At 49.5% G+C, this 15,016-nt stretch overlaps 1 protein-coding gene across 1 annotated transcript in view; it reads left to right on the top strand.

Moving 5' to 3' along the window:
• EIF2S2 (eukaryotic translation initiation factor 2 subunit beta) overlaps nt 1-14,308 on the top strand; it is a 60,069-nt gene extending 45,761 nt beyond the window's left edge. Inside the window, exon 9 of the mRNA XM_075349940.1 lies at nt 13,814-14,308. Coding sequence (XP_075206055.1) covers nt 13,814-13,989 — 176 coding nt within the window. The 3' untranslated portion in view covers nt 13,990-14,308. The remainder of the gene's footprint in view (nt 1-13,813) is intronic.
• Nucleotides 14,309-15,016: the final 708 nt, after the last annotated feature.

Here is a 15,016-nt window from a genome sequence, read left to right as displayed (position 1 = left end):
GCTGGGCTCCCATTTGCCGGGTCCAGGCTGTTCGGTGAACAACTGGATGAAATTATTAAGGAGGCTACTGGCGGGAAGAGTACTTCCTTGCCACAGACTAAAACCAGGAAACCTGTCCAGGGCAGGAACCAGTCGAGGTTTCGTTCCTTTCGTTCCTCTAACTGGGCGGCCTCTAAGCCCTCGGCCTCGTCCACTAACTCAGCCAAGGACCAGAAGCCCACCTGGCGCAAGAAGCCTCGTCCACAAAGGTCCGCAGGAGCTGCTGCCACCAAGGCAGCCTCTTCTTGACTATCTGGCCGAGCCAGCAACGTCCTTGGTCGGTGGCAGGCTCTCCCACTTTGGTGACGTGTGGTTTCAACACGTCTCCGATCAGTGGGTGCGGGATATCATCTCCCACGGCTACAGGATAGAGTTCTCTTCCAGCGGAGTAATTGTACCGGTTCCCGCCAGGGAACGGTTCAGAGGTTTTTACTCAAATCTCTTCCTAGTCCCCAAAAAGGACGGTTCCTTCCGGCCCATCCTGGATCTCAAGCTTCTCAACAAGCATGTTCAGGTGCGGCATTTTCGCATGGAGTCTCTGCGATCGGTCATTGCCTCAATGACCCAAGGAGATTTCCTGACATCCATCGACATCAGAGATGCCTATCTGCATGTGCCAATTGCAGTTTCACACCAGCGTTGGCTACGTTTTGCAATCGGAGAGGAACATTTCCAATTCGTGGCTCTTCCCTTCGGGTTAGCCACGGACCCTCGAGTATTCACCAAGGTCATGGCAGCAGTGGTTGCGGTTCTGCACCTCCAGGGGTTGGCAGTGATTCCTTACCTGGACGACCTTCTTGTCAAGGCTTCATCCAGTGCAGACTGTCAACGGAGTGTCTCGCTCACTCTCGCCACTCTTGTTCAATTCGGGTTTCTTGTCAATCTGCCCAAGTCCACTCTGACCCCGACCCAAAAACTTACGTACCTAGGGATGCAATTCGAGACTGCCGGCACTTGTGAAGCTGCCCTTAGTCAAACAGCAGTCCCTCCATCTGGCGGTGCGCTCTCTGTTGAGGCCCCGCCGTCATTCCATCAGGCACCTCATTTAGGTGCTGGGTCAGATGGTGGCGTCAATTGAAGCGGTTCCCTTTGCCCAGTTCCATCTGCGCCCTCTGCAGCTGGACATTCTCCGCTGTTGGGACAAGCGGACTTCTTCCTTGCACAAGTTGGTGGCTCTGTCGCCACAGACCAAGAGCTCTCTGCAGTGGTGGCTTCGGCCCCTCTCTCTGTCTCAGGGACGCTCCTTCCTGATCCCGTCCTGGGTGATTCTCACCACGGATGCCAGTCTATCCGGCTGGGGAGCAGTATTTCTCCACCACCGAGCACAGGGCACTTGGACTCCGTCCGAATCAGCCCTCTCGATCAATGTGCTGGAAATCAGAGCTGTGCTCCTAGCTCTCGTAGCCTTTCACCACCTGTTGGCGGGCAAGCACATTCGAGTCCAGTCAGACAACGCGACAGCAGTTGCCTACATCAATCACCAGGGCGGGACTCGCAGCCGCCTGGCAATGTTGGAGGTTCAACGCATCCTTCAGTGGACGGAGGACTCCCAAGTCCACCATATCCGCAGTCCACATCCCAGGCGTAGAAAACTGGGAGGCAGATTATCTCAGCCGTCAAACAGTGGACAGCGGCGAGTGGGCTCTGCATCCGGCAGTGTTCCGGTCGATCTGCCGCAAGTGGGGCACTCCGGAAGTGGATCTAATGGCATCCCGGCACAACAACAAGGTCCCGGTTTACGTGGCTCGCTCCCACGATCCTCAGGCCTTTGCAGCGGACGCGCTGGTTCAGGATTGGTCCCAGTTCCGTCTGTCTTACGTGTTTCCTCCTCTAGCTCTCTTGCCCAGAGTCCTGCGCAAGATCAGAATGGAGGGCCGTCGGGTCATACTCATTGCTCCAGACTGGCCCAGGCGAGCTTGGTACCCAGACCTGCTCCGTCTGTCCGTAGAGATGCCGTGGCATCTCCCGGACCGCCCAGACCTTCTCTCACAAGGTCCGTTTTTCCGCCAGAATTCTGCGGCTCTCAGATTGACGGCGTGGCTCTTGAGTCCTGGATCCTGACTGCTTCCGGCATTCCTCCCGAAGTCATCTCCACTATGACTCAGGCTCGGAAGTCTTCCTCGGCCAAGATTTACCATAGGACTTGGAGAATTTTCCTGTCCTGGTGTCGTTCTTCCGGGCATGCCCCTTGGCCTTTTTTCCTTGCCGACCATCCTGTCCTTTCTACAGTCCGGTCTGCAGCTAGGACTATCCCTCAATTCCCTTAAGGGACAGGTCTCGGCGCTGTCAGTGTTGTTCCAGCGGCGTATCGCCCGACTGGCCCAGGTGCGCACCTTCATGCAGGGCGCATCTCACATCATTCCACCTTACCGGCGGCCTTTTGGATCCCTGGGACCTTAATCTAGTCCTCACGGCCTTACAGAAACCCCCCTTTGAGCCTCTTAGGGAGGTTCTTTGTTTCGACTTTCACAGAAGGTCGTTTTTCTGGTGGCCATAACTTCTCTCAGGAGAGTCTCTGATTTAACTGCGCTCTCTTCGGAGTCACCTTTTTTGGTTTTTCACCAAGACAAGGTGGTTCTCCGTCCGACTCCGGACTTTCTCCCTAAGGTGGTGTCTCCTTTCCACCTTAACCAGGACATTTCATTGCCTTCCTTTAGTCCGGCTCCTGTGCATCGCTTTGAGAAAGCGTTGCATACTTTAGATCTGGTGCGGGCGCTCCGGATCTATGTGTCACGCACCGCTGTTCTTAGGCGGTGCACCTCTCTTTTTGTGCTGACCACAGGTCAGCGCAAGGGTCTCTCGGCTTCTAAACCGACCCTAGCTCGTTGGATTAGGTCGGCCATATCCGATGCCTACCAGTGCACTCAGGTGCCTCCCCCGCCGGGGATCAAGGCGCATTCGACCAGAGCTGTCGGTGCCTCTTGGGCTTTCAGGCACCAGGCTACGGCTCAGCAGGTCTGTCAGGCTGCCACTTGGACTAGACTGCACACCTTTTCGAAGCACTATCAAGTGCATGCTCATGCTTCGGCAGATGCGAGCTTGGGCAGACGCATCCTTCAGGCGGCTGTCGCCCATTTGTGAAGTTAGGTTTTGCCTACTTCTCAGTTTTGTTTATTTCCCACCCATGGACTGCTTTGAGACGTCCCATGGTCTGGGTCTCCCATAAGGAACGATGAAGAAAAAGAGAATTTTGTTTACTTACCGTAAATTCTTTTTCTTATAGTTCCGACATGGGAGACCCAGCACCCTCCCTGTTGCCTGTTGGCAGTTTTCTTGTTCCGTGTGTTTTCACCGGCTGTTGTTGTAGACAAAGGTTCCGGTTGTTCCGGGTTTTGCTCTGTCTCTACTTGTGGGTGGATGTCCTCCTTCAGCTTTTGCACTAAACTGGCTAGATTTGGTTATCCAGGGGGTGTATATGCTCGGAGGGAGGAGCTACACTTTTTAGTGTAGTACTTTGTGTGTCCTCCGGAGGCAGAAGCTATACACCCATGGTTTGGGCCTCCCATGTCGGAACTATAAGAAAAAGAATTTACGGTAAGTAAACAAAATTCTTTTTTTTTTTTTGTTCTATAAAATTGTTTTCATGTTGTAAAAGTGGCAAAACATAGAAAAAAATATATAAATGTAGTATTGCAGTATTTGTACTGACCCAAAGAATAAAGCTGTCATCACTTTTTTGACACTCTGAACGGCATAAAAAAACAAATTCCTGAATTGCTATCTTTTCTTGATTCTGGCTCACAAAAAGTAGAATATAAACCGATCAAATAATATTATGGCCCAAATGGTACAAATAAAAACTCCCATATCATCCTGCAAAAAAAAAACCCCTCACATGGCAGGAAAAAAAAAATCTAATTTAATTGATGCAAGATACCATTTTCTTATTTTCATATGTGAAAAAAGTGTTTTTTATTGTATTAGCCAAACCTAAAAAAAAAAAACTATAAATCTGGTATCGCTGTGATCGTACTGAACTGAAGAATAAAGCCGCCTAATCACGTATACCGCAAATGAACGGTGTAAAAAATAAAACCAATTCTTCAACTGCTGTTGATTTGTTAATTCTGCCTCCCAAAGCTCACATTTATTTTGCTCTCTATACTGCGCACTTACATTGAGGATTACGTGTAAATCTCTGAAAAACAGGATTCAGACAAAATTCCCACCTGAAAATTTGCTATAATGAAGCAGAGGGGGAGCCACTTTGAACTCCTGTCTGGCCTGTGGTGCAGCGGTGTCCCATCTTTTTACTTGTTGACTGCGCTTTTGTACACACCTTTAAAAGACAACAGCTTTGTGCGCCTTTGAATAGATGGAAACCGCTGAACAGAGGCCAAATGGAGCCCTGAGTAATTCTGCTTCCTCATTAGTGAATGGATCTTTCGGAGGTTTCAAATGAATCACGTATTTCAGAGATGTAATAGAAACCCTGATGTAAGTGTTGAGCATAGAGCGTAGTATAAATGGGAACTGATCCAAAATGTTCTGTACCCCAAATTGCCACCAAATAGCATTTAACTTAACCCACAAAAACACAAGTCCCCACTCAGGTCTGTTAACGGAAATACAGGTGGCTTCCATGTTACTGGCAGCACAAAGGAAATGCAAAAGGGATATGGCTCCCACCACAAAAAAAAATCCAGCAAAACCACATTTTACTGGTAAAAATGTAATTCTTTATTCTATACCACACAATGATATAAAACTTTGTGACACACCTGTAGTGTTACTATGCTCACTGTATCCCTAGATAAACTCATTGAGGGGTGCAGTTTGTAAAATGGGGTCACTTGTGGGGAGTTCTGCTTTTCTGGCAACTCAAGGGCTCTGCCAATGTGACATGGTATCTGCAAACCATTCCAACTATATCTGAACTCAAATATGGTGCTCCTTCCCTTCTTCACTTTGTAGTATACCTCCAAAAGTAGTTTTCTTCATCGTTCCTATGGGAGACCCAGACCCAGACCATGGGTGTATAGCTTCTGCCTCCGGAGGACACACAAAGTACTACACTAAAAAGTGTAGCTCCTCCCTCCGAGCATATATACCCCCTGGATAACCAAATATAGCCAGTTCAGTTCAATGCTTTGTGTTCAGGAGGCACACATCCACACATTCATTCTCATCTGATTTTGATTTTTGGAAAGAGTTTAAAGAAAAGCGGGTCCAAGCCTAGGACTCCCGGCATGTCCCTTCTCACCCCACTGTGTCGGCGGTGTTGTTAAGGTTGATTTCAGGGCTGGAGCCTTACATGCCGCGCTCCTTCACCATCCCTCGGGCTCTGGCTTGAAGTGGGAGCCAGCACGGTTCTCCCTGCCTTGCAGGAGACCGGTCTCCATCCGCAGCCCTTTCAGGATCCTGGCGGACGGAGCACTCTTCCCTCAGGGACCTGTCCCTGCGTCTCACAAGCTAAGTATCTGAGACGTTATTGTCGGGGGGTTCCTTGTACTTTATTGTTAGGGAGAGTGGGCCGTGTACTTATTCTGACATTTCCGGCCGGTTCTCTGGTTTTCACCTGAGAACCGCGCCGATGGTGCCTGCGCGCCGGCCGCATCGTTAAATTTAGGCCCCGGCTTTGCCTGAGGCCTAGTTTAGATTTCACTGCCCCTGCATGTCAATCATGCAGAGGGACAGTGCGGCTCCGCCCAGCGGCCGTTCGACATAGGGGAGGGACACTCCTCTCTGAGGAAATATTCCCTCCCCTGTATATCTCCTTGGCCCTCCGGATCCCGCTCTTAGAGTAGGCCCCGCCCCCTCTCCTCGCTCCGGCGCTATTTTATCAGCGTTTTTATGCCATGTCTGCACAGCGATCGGCGCTGGCTGCAGCATCCCTCTGGGGGTCCGGGCTGTGAGATCTGGAGGGCACAGAGACGTCCCAATGTCAAACGGTCTGGCAAGCCACAACCTCCGGTTGTGGACCTGCTTATATACTCTGCTGGGGGTCATTCTGGCTCAGAGCCCCCACTTCAGCAGCATGTCTCACACGAGGAGCAAGGCTGCAAGGCTGTACTCAATATGCACTGCATGTAGGCTCGTACTGCCTGTACCGAGCACATAACCACATTGTGATGCCTGCTCTAACATGGTGGTGCCTCAGCCTGGAGGCTCATCCCCAGTGGTCCCTCCGGCTGCTCCGGCTCCGGTGGCTGAACCCCCGGCTTGGGTAGAATCCTTCTCTCCATGGGACAGCTGTCCCGGACTCGGCTGAGCATGCATCAGCCCCCTTCTCAGGGCGCTTCTGCTGCGACGGCTCGCTCAGCAAAGCTCACAGAGGATTCTTCATCTGGTCTCAGACCCCGTCCTCCTAAAAGGAGACGCAGGGTCCCCTCTCCTTCCTCGTCCCGCGGCTCTGATTCACGAGCTGACTCGCAGGACGAGGAGGATGCCTTCACTGGGGGCTCGGACGCTACCTCCATGTACCCCATTGTTCTGTCCGAAAGTGACGCAGATGCTAGTGATTTGATTGCGTTCATTAATTTTGTACTGAACCTCAATCCGCCTGTATCAGGGGAGCAACCCTCTCTGGCAGAAAAGCACCAGTTTACCTTGCCTAAGAGAACAAGGAGTGTGTTCCTTAACCACTCCAGTTTTCAGGCCACTGTGACCAAGCCTAGGGCCTGTCCTGACAGACGCTTCCCAAAGTGTGGTTCTGATGACCGTTTTCCGTTTCCACCAGAGGTGGTCAAGGAGTGGGCTCATTCACCAAAGGTAGACCCTCCGGTGTCTAGACTCTCAGCCCAGACAGTTGTATCAGTGGCTGATGGCACCTCTCTTAAGGATTCCACTGACCGCCATCTGTATATGAGGCGGCAGGGGCCTCGTTCTCCCCACCTTTTGCAGCAGTGTGGGCTCTCAAAGCCATCTCTGTTTCTCTAGGGAGATGCATTCCCTCACCAGGGACTCTATGCCCGAAATGGTTGCCTTAACTTCCAGGCTTCAGCCTTTTCATCCTATGCCATGTCTGCCATGCTGGAGGCTTCTCACCGCACTGCGGTGACTTCGGCTAATTCCCTCGCTATCCGCAGGATCTTGTGGCTTCGAGAGTGGAAGGCAGACGCTTCTTCAAAGAAGTACCTTGCTGGGCCCCCATTTGCTGGGCCCAGGCTGTTCGGTGAATAACTGGATGAAATTCAGGAAGCTACTGGCGGGAAGAGTACTTCCATGCCACAAACCAAAACCAGGAAACCTGTCCAGGGCAGGAACCAGTCGAGGTTTCGTTCCTTTCGTTCCTCCAACTGGTCGTCCTCTAAGCCCTCGGCCTCGTCCACTAACTCAGCCAAGGACCAAAAAACCCAACTGGCGCACTAAGCCGCGTCCTCAGAAGACCGCAGGAGCTGCTGCCACTAAGGCAGCCTCCTCTTGACTATCTGGCCCCGCCAGCAACGTCCTTGATCGGTGGCAGGCTCTCCCACTTTGGTGACGTGTGGTTTCAACACGTCTCCGATCAGTGGGTGCGGGATATCATCTCCCACGGCTACAGGATAGAATTCTATCCAGCCTGCCAAACAGATTTTTTTCTGTCAACTCCCCCCTGCTCCAAGGCCGCCACCTTCTCACAGGCCGTGGCATCCTTGTAGGCCAACGGAGTAATTGTACCGGTTCCCGCCTGGGAACGGTTCAGAGGTTTCTACTCAAATCTCTTCCTAGTCCCCGAAAAGGACGGTTCCTTCCGGCCCATCCTGGATCTCAAGCTTCTCAACAAGCATGTTCAGGTGCGGCATTTTCGCAGGAGTCTCTGCGATCAGTCATTGCCTCAATGACCCAAGGAGATTTCCTAGCATCCATCGACATCAGAGATGCCTATCTGCATGTGCCAATTGCAGTTTCACACCAGCGTTGGCTACGTTTTGCAATCGGAGAGGAACATTTCCAATTCGTGGCTCTTTCCTTCGGGTTAGCCACGGCCCCTCGAGTATTCACCAAGGTCATGGCAGCAGTGGTTGTGGTTCTGCACCTACAGGGGTTGGCAGTGATCCCTTTTCCTGGACGGCCTTCTAGTCAAGGCTTCATCCAGTGCAGACTGTCAGCGGAGTGTCTCGCTCACTCTCGCCACTCTAGTCCAATTCGGGTGGCTTGTCATTCTGCCCAAGTCCACTCTGACCCCTACCCAAAAACTTACGTACCTAGGGATGCAATTCGAGACTCTGCCGGCACTTGTGAAGCTGCCCTTAGTCAAACAGCAGTCCCTCCATCTGGCGGTGCGCTCTCTGTTGAGGCCCCGCCGTCATTCCATCAGGCACCTCATTCAGGTGCTGGGTCAGATGGTGGCGTCAATGGAAGCGGTTCCCTTTGCCCAGTTCCATCTGCGTCCTCTGCAGCTGGACATTCTCCGCTGTTGGGACAAGCGGACTTCCTCCTTGCACAGATTAGTGGCTCTGTCGCCACAGACCAGGGGCTCCCTTCAGTGGTGGCTTCGGCCCCTCTCTCTTCAGGGACGCTCCTTCCTGGCCGCGTCCTGGGTGATCCTCACCACGGATGCCAGTCTATCCGGCTGCGGAGCAGTATATCTCCACCACAGAGCGCAGGGCACTTGGACTCCGTCCGAATCAGCCCTCTCGATCAATGTGCTGGAAATCAGAGCTGTGCTTCTAGCTCTCTTAGCCTTTCACCACCTGTTGGCAGGCAAGCACATTCGAGTCCAGTCAGACAACGCGACAGCGGTTGCCTACATCAACCACCAGGGCGGGACACTCAGCCGCCTGGCAATGTTGGAGGTTCAACGCATCCTTCACTGGACGGAGGACTCCAAGTCCACCATATCCACAGTCCACATCCCAGGCGTGGAGTGGGCTCTGCATCCGGCAGTGTTTCGGTCAATCTGCCGCAAGTGGGGCACTCCGGAAGTGGATCTTCGCTCCCACGATCCTCAGGCCTTTGCAGCGGACGCGCTGGTTCAAGATTGGTCCCAGTTTCGTCTGTCTTACGTGTTTCCCCCTCTAGTTCTTGCCCAGAGTCCTGCGCAAGATCAGAATGGAGGGCCGTCAGGTCATTCTCATTGCTCCAGACTGGCCCAGGCGAGCTTGGTACCCAGACCTGCTCCATCTGTCTGTAGAGGTGCCGTGGCATCTCCCGGACCGTCCAGACCTCTCTCATCTTGAGTCCTGGATCTTGACGACTTCTGGTATCCCTCCTGAAGTCATGTCCACTATGACTCGGGCTCGGAACTATTCCTTGGCCAAGATCTATCACAGGACATGGAGAATTTTCCTGTCCTGGTGTCGCTCTTCCGGCCATGCTTCTTGGCCTTTTTCCTTGCCGACCCTCCTGTCCTTTCTACAGTCCAGTCTGCAGCTAGGACTATCCCTCAAGGGACAGGTCTCGGCTGTGTCAGTGTTTTTCCAGCGGCGTATCGCCCGGCTGGCTCAGGTGCGCTCCTTCATGCAGGGCGCATCCCACATCATTCCGCCTTACCGGCGGCCTTTGGATCCCTGGGACCTTAATCTGGTCCTCACGGCTTTCCAGAAACCCCCCTTTGAGCCTCTTAGGGAGGTTTCTTTGTCTCGTCTTTCACAGAAAGTGGTCTTTCTAGTGGCCATAACTCCCTCAGGAGAGTCTCTGATTTGGCTGCGCTCTCTTCGGAGTCACCTTTTTTGGTTTTTGATCAAGACAAGGTGGTTCTCCGTCCCACTCCGGACTTTCTCCCTAAGGTGGTTTCTCCTTTCCACCTTAACCAGGACATTTCCCTGCCTGCCTTTTGTCCGGCTTCTGTTCATCGCTTTGAAAAAGCGTTGCATACTCTGGATCTGGTGCGGGCGCTCCGGATCTATGTGTCTCGCACCGCTGTTCTTAGGCGGTGCACCTCTCTTTTTGTGCTGACCACAGGTCGGCGTAAGGGCCTCTCTGCTTCTAAGCCGACCCTAGCTCGTTGGACTAGGTCGGCCATTTCTGATGCCTACCAGTGTACTCAAGTGCCTCCCCCGCCGGGGATCAAGGCACACTCGACCAGAGCTGTCGGTGCCTCTTGGGCTTTCAGGCACCAGGCTACGGCTCAGCAGGTCTGTCAGGCTGCCACTTGGACTAGTCTGCATACCTTTTCGAAGCACTACCAAGTGCATGCTCATGCTTCGGCAGATGCAAGCTTGGGCAGACGCATCCTTCAGGCGGCTGTCGCCCATTTGTGAAGTTAGGTTCGCCTACTTCTCAGTTTTCTGTTTATTCCCACCCATGGACTGCTTTGAGACGTCCCATGGTCTGGGTCTCCCATAGGAACGATGAAGAAAAAGAGAATTTTGTTTACTTACCGTAAATTCTTTTTCTTATAGTTCCGTAATGGGAGACCCAGCACCCTCCCTGTTGCCTGTTGGCAGTTTCTTGTTCCGCGTGTTATCACCGGCTGTTGTTGTAGACAGAGGCTCCGGTTGTTCCGCTTCTTGCTCTATCTCTACTTGTGGGTGGCTACTCTCCTTCAGCTTTTGCACTAAACTGGCTATATTTGGTTATCCAGGGGGTGTATATGCTCGGAGGGAGGAGCTACACTTTTTTTGTGTAGTACTTTGTGTGTCCTCCGGAGGCAGAAGCTATACACCCATGGTCTGGGTTTGGGTCTCCCATTACGGAACTATAAGAAAAAGAATTTACGGTAAGAAAACAGAATTCTCTTTTTTGACCACATATGGGTACTGGTATACTCAGGAGAAATCGTACAGTCCATTATCTCCTATTATCCTAGCAAATATGAACAATTTGAGTTGAAGCAACATATTTGTGGTTGAAATTTTTTTTTTCTATGGCTCATTGTTATAAAATTGTGACTTACCTATTTTTTTTTTTTTAAAAGTGCTCACCAAACATCTAGATAAATTTCTTGAGGCGTTCAGTTTCGAAAACAGGGTCACTTGTAACGTAGCTCCAGGGGGAGTACGTGAGGGGCTCGCCAAATGTGACATAGCGTACGCTATCGATTCCAGACCAGACGATTTTCCGTTCTAAAAGTCAAATGGTGCTCCTTCCACTTATGGCGTATCTCTGTACTTAAAAGAAACTGTACAACAAATTGTATGGTGTTTTCTCCTGATACCCTTGTTAAAATGCAAAATTTGGGGCTGAAGTAACATTTTTGTGGAGAAAAGTAAAAATTTTCATATTTTCCTTCCACATTGCGTTTTAGATCCTGTAAAGCACCCAAAGGGTTAATAAACTTCTTGGATGTGGTTTTGAGCAGGGGTACAGTTTTCAGAATAGTGTCACTTTTGGGTATTTTCTGTCACCTAGGCCTCTTAAAGTCACTTCAAATATGATGTGGTCCCTAAAAAACAAAATGGCTTTGTAAATTTTGTTGGCAAAATGAGAAATTGCTGATGAACTTTGAACTCTTGTAACTTCCTAACAAAAAAAAAAATGCTTAAAAAATTGCGCTGATGTAAAGTAGACATGTGGGAAATGTTAGTTATTAACTATTTTGTGTGACATATCTCTGGTTTAAGGGTATAACAATTTAAATTTTTGCCAAATTTCCTGTGTTTTCACAAATAAATGCAAAAAATATCATCCTAAATTTACCACTATCCTGAAATAGAATATGTCACGAAAAACACTCAGAATCACTGGGATCCGTTGAAGCGTTCCAGAGTCGGTGACACTGGTCAGAATCCTAAGATATGGCCTGGTCAGGAAAGTGAAAACAGGTTTGGGGTGAAGGTGTTAAAATCTCACCTATATGCTTCACACACCTGGCCAATGCTCAGATCGAAATAACCGCCCTGCCCATGGGGTCTCCTGACCTGAGCTCACTGCCTCATAGGCATAAATGTCGCAGTTGGCTCAGGTCAGGAGATCCAGTTTTCGTGGCGATGTTCTGAGGGTGGTCCTTGTTTCACTGATGTCCGAAAGCAGCCCGACTCCCGTAGACTTGAAGTTGTTTGACCACGATTAGACAAGTATGTTTGTTTTTTTTATTTTTTTTTTTAAATGTTGTTGAACCTGTCCACATGTTGTTGTAGGGTGTTATTGTAGCCTATAGATCTGAGCTGCGGTTCCAGATACAACCTATGGGCAGGTGTGTAGTCATTTTGAGGAGAAAATGTAAATATACATACCCCACCTGCTTTTTCCCCCCTTAAACCCCTTGCCGCCTTTCTTTTTTTCTCCCCTTTTCCTCCTTAGCCATTTTGCTAAAGTAACTGCATCCTTGTTCACTCGTCTGATAGCGTGGTGCAGATTATTGTGCATCCCATTGTTTAACCGTTTCACGACCAATGACGTATTGGCATGTCATTGGTTGTGTCGCGGTAATCATGAAGGGGTAATCACCGCCAACTGCTGCGGTGATCCCCGCACATGACTGGTGATTTGATCAGCAGACTTGTGGGCTAACAGGCACAGGTGGATACACAATCCACCCACGCCTGCTTTCCACTTAGATTGCGCTGTCAAAATGCGGTTTAAATGGCCACGATGGGAATCGTGCTTTTTTTGATTGCCACAACATTGCATTAAAATGTAATAATATCATTAACGTCAGCTCAAGACGCAAAAAATAAGCAATCACTGAGCTCCAGATCCGAAAAATGAGAACGCTACGGGTTGTGGAATATGGTGCCAAAAGCGCAACTGGTTTTTTTTGTTTTTTTTTTTTTTGTACGAACGTCTGAATTTTTTTCCGTCACCTAGATAAAAGTAAACCTATACATGTTTGGTGTCTATGAACTCGTACTGGCGTGAGGCATCATACTGACTTGTCAGGCTTACCTACCATATAGTGAGCACAGGTGAATGAAATACCCCCAAAACAATCGTGAAATTGCACTTTTTGTTTTGCAATTTCACTGCTCTTGGAATTTTTTTCCATTTTCCAAGTACACTATATGGGCAAGCTAATGGTTTCATTCAAAAGTACAACTCGTCCCGCAAAAAAACAAGCCCTCATCATATGGCACGATTGACGGAAAAATATAAAAGTTACGTCTCTTGGAAGAAGGAGAGCAAAAAATAGCCTTCAACCCTGAGTGATTTTCCTATGTGCCCACGGGGACATTGTCCTGCGGATATATCCGCACGACATTCCGGAGGTGCTCCCAGAAATCCGCAACAGAACTTTCTCTGTTTCAATGCTGCAGATATACAGCGGAATGTCGTGCAGATATGATGCGGGCATTCTGCATTCAGGATACAGTACCATGGCTTCGGCACTGCATCCTCAATGCAGAACAAGTGCTGCAGTGATCAGGGTGCTCATACTTACCTCCATCATGCAGCACCTCGCTTTCCGGCGGCTGGGTCACTGTCAGGCAGCGTCTGGTTCACTGTGCTGGAGGTGGGCGGGCCTGAACTAGCTCCGGCTGTCACATGACCGGAGCTCGTGCAGGCCCCGCCCACCTCTTCCTTCCTGTACCTGGCTGGATCCACCGCGCTGCTGCCGCTACACCGGACGGAGAAAGTGACACGGGTGTCTATCAAGGCAGGTAAGTATATGGGACCCTGCGGAGAAATCCGCAACAATAATTGACATGCTGCAGATTTTTCTGCACGAAAATCCGCACGATTTCCACACATAGAAATGGCTGGGGAGTAGCTGTGCTGCAGATTTCTGGAAAATCCGCGGCTTTTCCGCGAGGAATCCGCGGCAAAATCCGCGCATTTTCCGCAGCGTGGGCACATAGCCTAAGGGTTTAAAGCACAGAGTGAAGTGTCCTTTCTGTTGTCTTTCTATTTTCTTAATTTTGTGACCTATTTTATAAACTACAGAACAGCAATTTGCACTTTTGAGTTGTGAAGGAATCCTTTAAATATGAATTCTTTAACGAGTGTTTTGTTTTTGTTTCCCGTCTAACAGAGGAGTATGTGACTTGTCACACCTGCCGGTCGCCGGACACTATCCTGCAGAAGGACACCAGGCTATATTTCCTGCAGTGTGAAACCTGCCATTCTCGCTGTTCTGTGGCTAGCATTAAAACTGGATTCCAGGCTGTCACGGGCAAGAGAGCACAGCTCCGCGCCAAAGCCAACTAGCCTGCCTGTCCACCCGGTTGGATTTTACAAGTGCTGTTTATGGATCCAGGGCACAACCTGACAGTCAGGGAGTGGTAACCCTTTATATTGTAAAGAATGATGTGAGACTGGGCAAGAGAATATTGGCTTAATTTTTTCTGTTCTTGCGCAAAGAATTGCAAAAATTCGACAGTGAAGCTGCTCATTTGATAATGGCATCACTTGCAGAAAATGTTTTACCAGCTGTGTTGAGGATAAATGGAAGAAAATGCATTTTTAACCAGACTTCTGTAAAATGCAAAAGTACATTAAAGTTATTATAACATTCACAGAACAATAACATTATATTTGTGTTCTTACATGTATGTGTTTTTCTTCTGGTTATGTTCTTCAAGCTGTAGATCCATTGCGTCTTAAATGGTCACTATCGTTTAAACTAATTTTGTATAGCTCAATAGTACAAATGAATATAGGAAATATCAGAGAAATATGTTTTTCTCCAATTATGAGCCTTTACTTTTTCTCTGCCTCCTGAGCTCAACATATACACAGGAAAAAAACAAGCTAAAATCCATCTGGGACAAAGCAAGACGGACTTCGAGCTCACTGAGGTATCACATTACAGCCGACTATGGTGACCGGCAGGTAGTAAGTGCTTATCTCCAGTTCTGGATGCACAGCTACACTGCTTAGTACTACTTTAAAATTTCCTTCATGCCGCTGCTTCTAATGCTGTGCTACATAGACACGAGAGCAGGAATAGGTCATAAGTGGGGAAAAACACAGCAGGAATGTCATGCCGAAGTGCAACCTAGCAAATACATAAAAATTTTGACCCCATTTCTGACCCTGGTAAGGTAGCACGCCAGAATAGGGTGGCATATATGTCCTCCAATGTATTCAACGAGAGAGCGATTCCACAGTAGGTACAAAAATCATTATTCTCGTTATTAATGTTGGTTATTACAGAACAATGGGACGTCCTGGAGCAACCCAAGAAGGTGGACAATAGCAAAAACTGATTATGCATTTACTGCCAATCACATGG

The sequence above is a fragment of the Anomaloglossus baeobatrachus genome, chromosome 5 (assembly GCF_048569485.1).
Source record: "Anomaloglossus baeobatrachus isolate aAnoBae1 chromosome 5, aAnoBae1.hap1, whole genome shotgun sequence".
NCBI classification, from domain to species: Eukaryota; Metazoa; Chordata; class Amphibia; order Anura; family Aromobatidae; genus Anomaloglossus; species Anomaloglossus baeobatrachus.
The sequence above is the reverse complement of the archived record's forward strand: the minus strand, read 5'-3'. Positions and strand labels throughout refer to the sequence as shown.